Source organism: Zea mays, chromosome 3, assembly GCF_902167145.1.
Source record: "Zea mays cultivar B73 chromosome 3, Zm-B73-REFERENCE-NAM-5.0, whole genome shotgun sequence".
Taxonomy (NCBI): Eukaryota; Viridiplantae; Streptophyta; class Magnoliopsida; order Poales; family Poaceae; genus Zea; species Zea mays.
In genome coordinates, this window is record NC_050098.1 from 226,831,590 (window position 1) to 226,845,813 (window position 14,224).

General features: G+C 41.3%; 1 protein-coding gene across 1 annotated transcript; it reads left to right on the forward strand.

Moving 5' to 3' along the window:
• The first annotated feature begins 2,037 nt into the window (after positions 1 to 2,037).
• Positions 2,038 to 13,922, forward strand: LOC103652598 (serine/threonine-protein phosphatase 6 regulatory subunit 2-like). Its single transcript, NM_001346783.1, has 19 exons — positions 2,038 to 2,350; positions 3,196 to 3,299; positions 3,913 to 3,999; positions 4,085 to 4,160; positions 4,273 to 4,347; positions 4,781 to 4,834; positions 5,110 to 5,169; positions 5,246 to 5,362; positions 7,677 to 7,771; positions 8,002 to 8,204; positions 8,395 to 8,492; positions 11,184 to 11,287; positions 11,367 to 11,532; positions 11,620 to 11,742; positions 11,831 to 11,913; positions 12,003 to 12,144; positions 12,389 to 12,418; positions 12,705 to 12,775; positions 12,860 to 13,922. The coding sequence occupies exons 1-19, from the start codon at positions 2,312 to 2,314 to the stop codon at positions 13,476 to 13,478; spliced, it is 2,346 nt and encodes a 781-aa protein (NP_001333712.1). The 5' UTR covers positions 2,038 to 2,311; the 3' UTR covers positions 13,479 to 13,922.
• The last annotated feature ends 302 nt before the right edge of the window (positions 13,923 to 14,224 follow it).

The window sequence follows — 14,224 nt, forward strand, 5'->3', positions numbered from 1 at the left end:
TCCCCCTTTTTGGTGATTGATGCCAACACAAACCAAAGCAAATATGAAGTGTAAAAGTTTAACTAGTTTGCAATTTTGATATATGTGCATAGGTTACTTGAATTTAAACCAATTGAAAGACTTTCTACATAAGTCTAAGTCTAAGAATAAACGTGATTGCTTTCTTCTATTTAACATTTTGGACCACTTGCTTGTTTTTGCAATTTTTTGGAAAAATCTTTTCAAATTCTTTTGCAAATAGCCAAAGGTATAAGAATATGATTTCAAATTTCTCCCCCTGTTTCAAATGCTTTTCCTTTGACTAAATAAAAGCTCCCCCTGAAGAAATTCTCCCCTTAGCTTTCAAGAGGGTTTTTGAAATGATTTTTCCTTTTGAAAATTTTAAAATAATGGTGGTGCGGTCCTTTGGCGTTAATCGCCAAAAACGACTTTGCAATGGACAAAGCCTTGAATTGCTAGTCTTGTGTAAGTTGGTTTCACCTATAGGCATCATTGATACTAGGCTGCCTAAAGCCATGCCTCTGATTGGAGCGTTACAGTTATACTCACATGTCTTTTAGTGATTTTTTGAGATTACCCATATCTCATAGACCGCGACCTCACAGTCAAACTCACATAGGTGTATTCTTACAAGTGTACCCTGCAGGATAGTACCTTGCCTGTTACAAGCCTCACAATACATTAAGACAAAAGTCAACCTCCCTTGCGGTACCGAAAGTACGCAACTTCTAGCAGAAAACGAATAAAATAATATAGTCTCTTGTTATACAAAACAATTTGTTCTTCCCAGTTACTAATTCACAGGATCTCCGATCACATAGATTGGGTTACCACTGTATGATAACATCACATGGGCTTCAATCCCATCTCCCTTGATGCTTCATCAATCACAGCATTTACTAATCCCTTTGTAAAAGGGTTCGCCAAGTTTCGAGCAGTATTAATATACTCTACGACGTTCTCTCTAGTATTTATCAAATGTCTTACTGATTTGATTCGCCGTTTCACATGTCTTGAGAACTTTGCATTTTCCTTTACATTGCCTACAATTGTGATCACACTTTGATTATCACAATGCAACAGAATGGCTGGTACCGGTTTATCAACCATTGACATGTCCATCAAGAGCTCTTTCAACCACTCTGCCTCAGTAATGGCTGACTCAAGTGCTACAAGTTCCGCCTCCATAGTAGACTTCGTTAAGATAGTCTACTTACAAGACATCCAAGAAATTGCAGCCCCACCAATATCAAATATATATCCACTTGTGGCCTTGATCTCAGCTGCACCTGAGATCAAGTTGGAATCACTATACCCTTCAAGTACAGCAGGATACCCAGTATAATGAAGTCCATACGCAGAAATACCTCTCAAGTATCTCATTACACGTTCTAGTGCACCCCAGTGTTCACTTCCTAGATTAGAAGTGAATTTGCTCAATTTTCTCATAGCAAACGAGATATCAGGTATGGTTGCACCAACAAGGTACATGAGAGAACCAATAATTTGGGAGTATCTCAACTGATTAATTCCTTGTCTTTTGTTCTTGCGAAGCTTGTAGTCATTCTCATAAGGATTGGCTTTCGCTTACTTTAGGTCTTAACTTCTTATCGAGATATACAACTCAGATTACATGCTTTAGATTGAAGCTACTGTCCCTCTTTTTTCATTAGTGCACCTCTTATTATCGTCTAATTTCTCTTTACCGAAGAAGTCTGTGCTAGAAATAATTGAGCATGTATTTTCCTGGTCAAAACTTATTTTGTTTTTATTACTTTATCATGAGTTATTTTTCTTAGTTAACAATATTTGTTGTTTTACCGATATTTGCAGGTTCATAAATTTTGATTTTCCTCGTAAAGGAAATAAAATCCACTCTCTTGCATGATGTGGCGCCCGCAGAATGAAACCTCCGATTGCCACCGGCCACCTGCCTCGATGAAAGTAACGGCGCCCAGTCGCAGAAACACACGGTCTCGGCCAGACGGCAGGACCAAAAACTAATCCCAATTAACCCCAAACCCAGCCCAAATCAAACTTCCCAAACGGAGAGAGAAACGGAAGGCGAATAGAAGAAAAGCGTGCTGTTTTTTCATCCTCTCGTGTCTCGTGTGTGCGCGCGAGCGTGCGCCTCCCTCCCCATCTCGCGATCCCAGTTCGATCCGCTCGCCCGCTCTCCCGATCCGACCCGCCCTCCGCGGCCGGGCAATTCGGCCGCCGCCGCTCGGATTCGCGTGGGCTCGCCCTCAGATTCGCTCTCCCCGGCGCCCCAAACCCTAGATCCGCCGCTGGTCGTCCCACCGCCGCCGCCATGTTTTGGCGCATGACCGGCCTCTCCGCGGCCTCGCCCGTGAGTTCCCATTCGTCTGCTCCTCATCACACCTTTGCTGCCTCTCTCAGGTTAAGAGCGTGAGCGTGCGGGCGCTGTGACTGAGCTGCGGGGTGGTTTGTTTGCTTGTTCTGGATTGGGTCGTAATGCTCGCTTATTTTGTGTATTCCCGTTTGAACTTCGTTCTGGAATTAGTGTACGAGTGTGCTGTGGCTTAGGGATGTGTGATTTTTGCGTTTATGAGTACGTGTATGCTGTTCCCGTGGATTTGAGGGTGCCAGTGGGATCAGAGCGTGTGCTGCTGAAAGGAATGATATGCTTTGGTTCTGGTTGGGCTTATGTTTCGGGGAAGATTGAATTATTTGTGGATGAGATTCATTTTATGGCAAAGAGGCGGCTTTGTTTGTTTTCTTATGCTGAACACATTGTCTTGTGGCTTTATATTTTATTACACATTGTCTTGTGGCATTCTGCTTTATTATGCATAGGGCACTGCTGCTGCTCCAGAAAGGAATTGCATTTCATGCTGGCATAGTGTACCATTGCAATATGCCCTTCCCATTAATTCTGTTTTTGGGAATGTCCTTGTTGGATTACTTGCATAGTCACAATATATATAGGAAATAAAAATGATGTGACATCTGTAATTTTGTTTCAGTGCTATTTTGTGTGTACAACTTGATATATATCTGAAATTAATTTCTTTTTAAGTGATTTCCAAACTTGACAACTGTCAACGTGAATCATTCTTATTCTTTCAGTAGTCACTGCAAATAGCTTGAACCATGGAGGCCTTTCGTTTTTTTCTTCCTCATTTATTGTTAAAGAGAGGTTCTTAACTGTGCTAACTTAGTGATTTTTTTCAGGTGGATACAATTCTGGACAAAGAAAATTTTACATTGGAAGAACTTCTTGATGAGGATGAAATTATTCAGGAGTGCAAAGCACTGAACTCAAGACTCATAAACTTGTAATTTTCTTATTTATTTCTGTGATATGAGCAGCATATTCAATCTACTGATGGAACTTACATTAGTATTTGTTTTTTTTTGTGGGCTGTCTTATTATAACTTCACTTGTGACTTCTGATACATACAGTGGAGTGGTTGTGGCGTCAAATGAAATGCCTATTAGAGAATAAAAATAATAGTCAATAAGTATGCTTATATGATATAATTTTTTTATGCACTTATCGTTCCTGCAAAGGTCCTCATATGCACATGAAATTGTACTTCAGTGAACTCTATATTTGATTACTGGTACTGTTCTATATATAGTTTGTATTATCTGCAAAGAGTTGCACTTTTTTCTTTGGGCCAAAATGTGTTACTACCTCTACTCACTTTTACATGACGTTTCAGAAAACAAAAGAATACAGAATACTGCATTCACTTCAATCATTTTGTCTGAAATGTTGTGTGTACACTGGTGGGAGTAGTTACATTTTCTTGTTGGAGGATATTGCTGTATGCATTATTATAAACCTTATCCAGTTTTCCTTTTTTGAACATTGCAACATGCTGGTGTTTATTTTACCCAATAGTACTGGTTTCCCTCTATGTAACTTGAATTGTTCTGTGTAGCTTACGTGACAAGTCCCAGGTGGAACAGTTGCTTCATTATATTTTGGAAGAAGTTCCAGAGGATGCTGAAAGGAAGCGCTCCTTCAAGTATGACCATTGAATCATTGATAACTAGTGTTGTCATTTTATGTAAAATCCTGAAGTTCCTATTCATTTGAACTTCTCCTTGTAGGTTCCCTTTTATTGCTTGTGAAATATTTACTTGTGAAATCGATGTCATTTTGAGGACCTTAGTAGAGGATGAAGAGGTTGGCATTCTCGTCATATATTTGCTCCTTGGAGTTTTTCCTTGAAAAATTTCTACCTGTAGATTATTGAATTATGGTTTACTTTATTTTCTTCTCCTTGTCTGTGTTGCAGCTAATGGACTTGCTTTTCTCATTTGTGAAACCTGATCATCCACATAGCACATTATTGTCTGGTTACTTCAGTAAGGTAACTTTGTCAATCTGACTATTTTTTTCTCAAATAATAATGGAGAATTGCGTGATATGACACTAAGATAGAGGAAATAAACTGTACCAAGTCTACAGAGAACAGGAGAGATGTGATGCCCCCAGCCCACAACATGCACACTACTCCATCCATGGGTATAAATAAACCAAGTGTCCAAGTCTCAAACAAAAACAGTCTACTAAAACCCTCTCAACCCACTAGATCATTAGAGATCAGGGGCGGATGATCTCATGAGGAGCACCTGAGACGCCACATGCTGCGCTTGTTAGCCACGTTGTGAAAGAGAATCTGGTTTATCTGAATCATCAGATAGTGTCGAGTCTTTTGGAGAAGTTTGTAATTTTTGGGCTAGACTTCATTCTGTCGTTTTTATGCTGAGGCTGAATTTAGTAAATTATATAATTATGTATAGGTGGTAATATGTTTGATGCTGAGGAAGACTGCTCCACTTATGAGTTATGTTCAGGTATTCCTTGTGTCCTTTTGTGAAAACGATAATTTATTTTATGTATTTAAATACAAAGTCTTGCATCACACTTGTCCTTCTCTCATGTTTTTATGTTCACATGGTTTGTTTAATTCCTAGTCTTCTAATACTCGGTTTAGTTTTTACCTATACTCTTACCTGTATGAAATCTTCCTAAGCAAAATTTGGGGTACCCTTTTGTCTACAAGCTAATAGTTTCTTTTGAACTCAACATTCAAATAGATTTATGGGACTTTTATTATTGCATTTTATAGGGGCATCCAAAGATAGTTGTCCAGCTTGTTGACCTGATTGGCATCACATCGATAATGGAGGTAAGTTTATCATGAATTATTTTAAATTAATGAATTGTTGGGTGCATTTGGTTGATGTTGTCCCCGAATTCTTTAGGTGCTGATACGACTGATTGGTGCTGATGAGACCATATATTCAAACTATGGTGATACATTGCAGTGGTTAGAAAATACAGATGTCCTTGAAATGATTGCAGACAAGTTTGGCTCATCGGTAAGTTAAAAAATCTCTAATGCATGGGAACATATTTAGGACATAAGCGATGGTGACATCGTTTGGCAGGAAATTGCAAGCATAAATTCCTATTTTAGTTATATATTTGATTTTGAAGGGCAAGCCTGGTGCAATGGTGAGAGCTGTCTCACTGAGTCACTAGGTCGCGGGTTCGAAGCATCCTCTCCGCATTTGTGGGGAGGAGGCTTGCCTCGGTTATTTCTTTCCCAGATCCCACTCATGTGGGAGCCTCTTGACACTGGGTCTGCTCTTTTTTAGTTACATATTTGATCACTGGTCTGCTCAGAAACAGAAACTTTGCATTCAATTGAAACATTCTTACCTCTATGACATGGATAACAGTGTCCATCTCAATTATGCAACAAAAGTAACAGGGAAACCACCATATTGAAAGCTGGAAAATAAATTTCTGTAATCCTCCAAACATTTAAAAGTAATGAAACCTTCATTACTAATCTAGTTTACTGGCAGTGCTTTGGCTATGCATTATATTATATGGTTTAGTGCCTAATCATAGATAGGTAGGCTATGTTCTTATCAGGTATTAGGTGGCAGGCGGTGCTTGGGTGACTGATTTTCTTTAAGTTATAACAGTTTTTGTCGGTTGCTTTTCTATGTAGGAATACACTTGTGCGTTGACTTGTACACCCAATTAAAATAATAAATACTCTCTCCTTCCTGGAATGATAAGCATATCTTGTATGTGAAAATATTATAAACCTTGACCGAGAATTATTCAAATTCTGTACAAGTTAAGGACAGAACCTGCATCAATAGATTTGTATGCAAGGCGCCTCTGAGGTGATACTGTTTTTTGCTCACATGACTATTATAAGAGAAATTAAGGGTCAAAATGTATTTTGTGTTAATTTCCCCTTATCAAAATACGCTTATCGTTTTGGGACGGAGGGACTATTTAAAGCCCATTCCATGAAGTCATGAACAGTCATTTCTTCCTAGTCTCCTCTGTTACTATATTTCCCTAATGCACCTTGCAGCTAAGCCATAAATCATTGCCATTTCTTCTCAAATTGATAGTCTCCTGTCCATTTGACTCTCCCCATCAAATTGCACACATATCCAGATATCCTTAATCACCTTGCTGATAGCTTGATTCAGTTACCGCTGCAACCAGATTGGCAAAGGTGAACCTTGAAGCATGTACTACGACACATTGTTGAATCTGGATGCACCATTTCTGCTCGTTTCATTCACAACCTGACCAGTTGCTGATGCTGGCTCAGAGGAGATGAGATGTGTAGATGAGAGAAGTTGTCTGTATACCTCCAAAGGTTAGTGGCGGGCAGTGGCCAGCCATGATGGTCAACATGTTGGATTCTCCCAGCCAACTGAAATGGCTTAGTAAGCATGTGAGCCAATTAAGATGGTGTGTTATGAGCAAAACCAAGTGGTACTGTGTATGTGTGTGTGTGTGTGGGGGGGGGGGCTGTTTGTACTGGAATTTTTTTTATTCTGGAATACATACTTTCTTGGATATTATGCCGTCTTTGGTAGTTTGAGGACATAGTTCTTAAGGCGGTAAGACGAGACAAGGAGTTGGGCCATCGCCTGGATGCCTAGGCGACGCCTAGGCGCTTACTAAGGCGAGCAAGATGACGCCTTACCAATTAAAGAAAAGACAGAACAACAACATATATGAGGAAGAAAAAGAAAAAGGGAGAAAGAAAAAAAGAAGGAAGGGGTAGAAGAGATGGCCCAGCCCACCAGGCAGGCAGCCCATATATCCTCCGGTTAGGGTTGCTCCCATCTCACTGTCGCCGCTCGTCCACAACCATGCATCGCTGCTCCTGCTCCCCCAAGCTCGGCGGCGCTCCCCCGAGTCTCAGCGTCGCCGCTCCCCCGAGCTCGGCACTCCCCCGAGTTTTGCCGCCGCTCCCCCGAGCTCGGCACTCCCCCGAGCTCGGCACTCCCCCGAGTTTTGCGCCACCGCTCCCCCGAGCTCGGCACTCCCTCGAGTTCTGCGCCGCCGATCCCGCTCCCCAAAGTCTCTGCTAGGCTTCTTCCCCCTCCCCTCTTGCCGACTCTTGGCTAGGCGACGGGGACGCCTAGACTTTTTGGCCGCCTGGACGCCTAGGCGACGCCTTTGAAACCATGGTTGAGGATGAAAATTAGAGTTTTATGACATTTGACAGGGTTATACGTACTTTCTTCTCCCATAAATATTGTAGTGTTAAAACACTACTGCTGCTCAATTACATTCTATTTGTTGTAAGAAAGATCATGGTAGAATTTTTTTCTAGCGGAAAAGTTCATGTGTATTATTGCCAAGCAGGATTCTCCTGAAGTGCATGCCAATGCTGCGGAAGTTCTATGTGCAGTTACTCGTTGTGCACCTCCGTCTCTTGCTGCGAAAATATGCAGTCCAAGGTATTCTAAATTCTAACTTCATTCTACTCACAAATTACTCATTTGGGATTTTTTTTGTCAAGAAACAATTTACATATTTTGTGTAGTGTACTAAAATTATGCTCCATGAGTTATAAAGAAACATTGTACATATCTTATCTAGAAACCTCACCCCATATAAGTGGGCATTTCATTGTTTACTTCCCTTCTCATGACTTACTTTTTTTTGTTATGTTCTATGAAAATTACAGTTTTGTTGGAAGGTTGTTCCATCATGCTCTTGAAGAATCAAGACCCAAATCTGTTCTGGTTCATTCACTATCAGTGTGCATATCTTTGCTGGATCCGAAAAGACTAGCATCAGCTTCGTATCAAGCATTCAGAAGCAACTTAAGTCATGGGGCATTGGTCACAGCCAGTCCAGAGACAGTTGATGGCATGCTTGACAGTTTAGGTGAGTGTTGGATATTTCATGCATATTTATTTGGTTTGAAGCATCTTGCTTCATAATTTATAGGCCTTAGGACTTGGGAAATTATATGCTACCTTGCTTCATAATTGGTGGGCTTAGAAATATATGCTGGACACCGATTCTTATTCTATATATTTGTTGATTTATTGGTATGACTGACATAAGTTTTTAGGCAACTTGCTGAAGTTACTGGACACTTCGGCTACTGAAAGCGGGTTGCCAACAACTTATGGATCTTTGCGCCCACCTCTTGGAAAACATCGTCTGAAGGTACAAGATGACACACTGCCCTTTTACAATTAACCATGGACTTCAGTGACCAAATCTTATTGCATAAACTCTTTGTTTCTCATATGAATGGATTTACATGTTACATTACATATATTCACTTCTATTTTTGCTCATCATAATTTTGCTATAGTTTCTACCTTTTATGGACATTATTGTGGGTGAGATGTTGGGTTGGTTCTGTTTTTTTAGTAGCTTTGGTAAGGGAAAAAAATGAGCTTGAGCGCTATTGGAGATTGAATGATCTCTTGGTGAGAAGCTGACCAGGCATGCCTGATATCACCTTGTTTAGTTGTTGCCCTGTGCCCAAAAATGCTTGAATATGGATTTCCTGTTTATTTATGTTTTTTTGTGCCTTTTAGCTAAAGAAAGATGAGTAAAATTGCTTGAATATGAGTGGTTCTTCAAAAAAACAATACTATAAATGTTCAATTGAGATTATCTGATATGTTGGAATATGAGTGAATTGCTCACGTCTGCCAATCACCTTAAGCTTTTGGTTTGAACTGGTCGGTGCATGCAGTTTATATGGTATTAAAGCCAGAGGTCTTGAGTCCGAATCCTGGTTAGCATAATTAAATAAAATATAAGTGCTGCTAGCTCCTATTCCATGTCTAAGGCTTGAGGGTGCCTCCACGTTAGGGCTTGTTCGGTTATTCCCAATACACATGGATTGGATGGGATTGGAAAAAATTGTGAAGAAGTTTGACTTGTTTGGGATTCAAACCCATCCAATCCCGCTCAATCCACATGGATTGAGAGCTAACCGAACAAGCCCTTAGTGGGAATGTTGGAATATAAGGGAATTGTCCATCTCTCTCTCCTTCAACTTAAGATTTTGGGTTGAACTGGTCGGTGCATACAACTTAATACAATTCACCTCCCTTAATACAATCTACCTCCCTTATCCTCTCTATGTATGCTTCTTTCCTAAGCCTTAAGTGGTTGAACACTAAACGAAAGAAATGATCCTTTGATCTCTAAAAGCTAGAAAAGCATCAAGCAAGGAACAGAGCTTTAAGCACCTTCATGGAGACTAAGAAGCCTCTCTGTGTGTGACAACATGGCTTTAAATGATGTAGACCATTGCTGGTGTGGCTCCAAGTAGCAGCTCAGGACCCTTGTATTTCACTGCACTGCAGACTGAGGTGATGAACAATGTGTTAACTAAGATTATTTAGGTACCGCTTAAGATGGTGCTGTCATCTAGCAGGTGCTAGATTTTGGTCGCATGGCTTGGTCTAATTATGCTTCTGGGAAGATCAAGGTTGTATTAGCATTTGCTTGTCTAGATTACTAAGCAAACATACCTCAAGCACATTATACCTCAAGCACATTCATCTGTACTGAGGCCTGACCATGTATATTGTTGCCTGGACATAACGAAAAAGGCTCATAGAGAACTTATCCATGGCTAGACCTAACAATGGATTTGGATCATCCAAAATCCAAATGGACTCAACCTGCGTAGGATTTAATTGGACGAATGCTGTTCAGATCTAGATATCCATTGCCACGAGGCCCAAAACAATGTGACGCATTTGGATACCAGAGGGAAAGGGCAGACCAAGTGCTAGAGGCTCCCACATGAGGGGTTTAGGGAAGGGATAAACCGAGGCAAGCCTCCCCACAAATGCGGAGAGGCTGCACAAGGCCTGCCCTTAATTTGGATATCAGAGGGAAATATCTACAAACTCGTTGGTCTTTGTTGAACACATTTGTGGTGGCAGACACTTGTTACCGGGCAGCAGCAGCGTCCACTTGTTGCCACCCTAGTGCCCCTGGCAGAAGCATCCTTCGGCTGCTAGCGTATCATCAGTTCATTTCTTTGTTAGGCAGCCAGCGCCCACTTGTTCCAGTCTCTTCTTAATATAATACCGGGAGGGCGGTCTTTCCCTCCCCGGTCGAGTTTTTTTGTCAGGCTGTCACACCTTTACGCTATGCCTTTTTAATCCCTTCTGCCCTCCGTCCCCCCCCCCCCACCTCAACACAGCCATACTTGATATTTGCGCTCCCTTGATTTGGTCCGGTGGCCATGGCGGTGGACTGGCAGGAGGGCCAACATCTGCGGCTTCTTTGGCAGCCTCAACACGCTGGATCTTTGCTCCAGGTGCTATTGCGGCCTGAACAAGCAGCAGCCAGCAGGTGTGGCGCCTGAACCTCCAGCCCGGTCAACCTTCCTCTTTGAGTCTTTGGCGTGGTCTCTCCTGAGCTCAAGCCTTTGGTTGCAGACTCTTCAGGTTCCAAGGAGAGCAGCTGCTAGAAAACGCATGTGCCTGACAGGTTTCAAGTGCTACTGTGGTGCCACCTTCTGTGGCGTGCACGTGGGCACATTTGGCTTCCAGGCCTCTGGCCGTGACACCATCGTGTGGCCAACCGTGAATAATTTGGATGATTTGACTGATGTGGTAATGGATTGGTGTTCTGCACATGCTAGTGGTTTGGATAGGATATGTGCATCACTTTAGTTGGACTCCTTTTGGTTGGGAGTTGGACTCCTTTTGGTTGGGATCTATCCATGGCATACATGCGTGTGTTTTGTCGGCATCAAGTGCTAGTCTGTCTTCCGCTAGATGACATTTTATTGGTTTTCATTTTGTGAATATTATTGTGCCTGCTGTTTTTCTTGTTCATTTTGATGCTAATCTGGATTTAATCTTGTTTTTTTTCCAGATTGTAGAATTCATCTCTGTGCTGCTTACAATTGGAAGTGAAACTGCTGAAAAAGAGCTAAGAAGGCAGTCAGCAATAAAGCGCTCGATTGATTTGTTCTTTGAGTATGTGTGGATATGTTTTTTTTGGAACTCTTCTGTTTCTCCGGTCAAAAGCCCCCCTTTTATGTTTTTTGTAACACAGGTATCCATATAACAACTTTTTGCACCATCATGTTGAGAATATAATTGTTGCTTGCCTGGAGGGTAAAAGACCTGAAGTTGTTGAGCATGTTCTTCATGAATGTGATATTGTTGGTAAAATTCTTGTCTCAGAGAGGTTTTCATCCTTGTCGACTGAGTCTAATGGGGTAAGTTATCAATACACTGTAACTATTTTTTACTTTATCACAGAGACCTAATCCCTTTTTATTTTCTGGTGTGTCTTCTATGCTCAGCCTACTGTTCCCTCTGAAGGGAAAACCCCTCCAAGAATTGGAAATGTTGGTCACATGACAAGAATAGCCAATAAACTTATTCAGTTGGGCAATAGTAACAACACAATCCAGGCTCACTTACAGGTTCGCTTTCCTTTGTCAAATCTTTTGGCTTACGAGTGCCTGGTTTTCTGCTGACTATTGTGTTTGGTTGTTTCTTTTGTTTTAATAGGAAAATAATGATTGGGTTGAATGGCAAACAAATGTGCTGGTCAAACGCAATGAAGTGGAGAATGTTTATCATTGGGCTTGTGGGTACGTTCTGTTTTCTTCTCGTATCTTATATCTGCTATCGATTGGTTTCGTTTTGTCTAAACGTTGCTGCCATTGTTTTGCTGGGACAGGCGCCCGACATCTTTACATGACCGTGGTAGGGACAGCGATGATGATGACTTCCGGGACAGGGATTACGACGTGGCAGCTCTTGCTAATAACTTAAGTCAGGCATTTCGTTATGGGATATATAGCAACGATGACATTGAAGAGGTGATAACATTTAGAGTAAATAGCTTGTTGCTACTGACATACTTCACATCTATTTTTTAATGTATGATATGACATTGCCCTGAGGAAAATAGATTAGTTCCCCTTATCTCACATAAGCAAGACCAATCAGCTGTATGATGATGATGCTAACCTTTTCATGTTTGCTTTAGTATTTTTCTCGTAAATGTGGACATTCTAGAGTACTGCTACATATTATTGATGCATGTTTGTTTTGTCAATGCAGGCACAAGGATCACTTGAACGAGATGATGAGGTAATACTTCAGGGCGAACTATGTCTCCTTTATTGCTATCCTGCTCATCTTAGTTTGTTGTAACATGCAATGTGATAGTTGCAGTTTCCTGAATATGAAAGATTTGATGCAATCAGCTTTTTATGTAGAAAGGAGAGACATAATTAACTTGTTCTTTTTTGGAGGGGGGGGGGATTTGGCCATTTTGGATATGAAGTGCAATAAATATGAACTATATTGTTTTTGCTCAAGTAGAAAAAGGTTGAACTTCTATATCAGTGGACTGTTTTTCTTCATTCTCTTTCAGGATGTGTATTTTGATGATGAATCAGCTGAGGTTGTAATATCTTCTTTGCGTCTGGGAGATGACCAGGACAGGTAATTTACTATCTCGAAATGTTCTGTCACCCTTAGTTTTTATGTGATGGCTGATAGATTATGCATGTATGTGTTTATAAGCAGCTCCCTCTTTACAAATTCAAATTGGTTCACATTTGATGGAGAGAGAGGCATTGATGATCGTTTATCTGCCTCTGTTCCTTCATCATCCCCCAATTCTCTGGAGACTTCACTAGAGGCCGAGGAAGCTGATGATGGTAAAGTCATTGGCACTGAGGATGAAATGGAAACAGTATATCTTGGAAATGGTAGTGCTGAGGAGGTAAAAGATGTAGCAGAATGTAATGAACAGCCAAATTGTTGTACTGAGGATGAGCGATTGAAAAATACTGAAGGGATTGAACGGCATCCAGATGTTTCAAATCACTATACCGACATATGTACAAATGAGGCTGCCTCTGCTGCAGCAGAATCTTCAGCCCCATCAGTTGAGATAGTGGCAAAGAAAACAGTAGATGAACCATCGGAGGCAGAAAGAACAGTGGATGAACCGGCAGAATCATCTTTGGACAGTTCTGTCTCTATACCTTTGCCTGCTCCTGTTAATGGTAGTGAGCCTGCCAACTCGGAAGCCTCTTCCGAACAAGTTGCCCATGACACTGATGTGCAGCAACCAGTCAAGGAAGCTCCTGATGAGGACGTTAATGCAAAGAAAACTGATGTAGCCAAAGCAAGCGAGTGAATTAGCAACATGTTGGACTGAGCTGATCAGAGCAATTACTTGCGAACTGAAAACACTGGAGTGTAGCCTGTGCTCAGCTGCCACAAGATAGCCTGAAGCAAACTGCTGTACAATAAGCAAGTGATTGTTCTGCCATCAACGGTGGCATATCACTGTACAAATGAGCACCATTGACTAACGCACATAAGTCGCCTTGTCTGAAACTGGTCATTTTCTTTGAAATTCACCCTCCAGTTCATGTGCTTTGGTGGCAGACGTCGTGGCATGGTATATGGTACCTGAGAACATTCTTTGGGTGGCAACTGGTTTTGGCTACTTAGTCTTCTGTTGCCTGTAATATGAGATGTGATGTTATTTCTAGTCTAGCTATTGTTGTAATTTTTTTGGACTCTACATGTGTCAGTTCGACTTCGAACAATTTTTTTATAAAGATTCGTCACTGCATTAGAGGACCCCTCTTGATCGACGGCTTGTCTCCACGACTCCACCCTCACGTCCTCCTCTCTCTCTCTCTCTCAGCATTTACTCCATTTAATCCTAATAGCTTTGATACCACGTTACTCCACGTCTCTGAGCTTGTGGAGAATATTCATCCATTGTCACCCACCGGGTGGTTCGCCTCTAGATCACGGAATCACTACCAATAAAAAATAGTGGCTATCACTCTTCATGGTGGTGGCAACCCTACTCACTTCGAAGTTAACTAGTCATGATTTTCTAAGGTTTAGTTAGCGTATCTGCATAAG

Excerpts from the sequence above, each read along its gene's own strand:
- LOC103652598 (NM_001346783.1), top strand. The coding sequence starts at position 2,312 with ATGTTTTGGCGCATGACCGGCCTCTCCGCGGCCTCGCCC. Across the intron at positions 4,348-4,780 it reads TGTCTGGTTACTTCAGTAAG|GTGGTAATATGTTTGATGCT; the intron begins GTAACTTTGTCA and ends AATTATGTATAG. Across the intron at positions 11,914-12,002 it reads GTTTATCATTGGGCTTGTGG|GCGCCCGACATCTTTACATG; the intron begins GTACGTTCTGTT and ends TTGCTGGGACAG.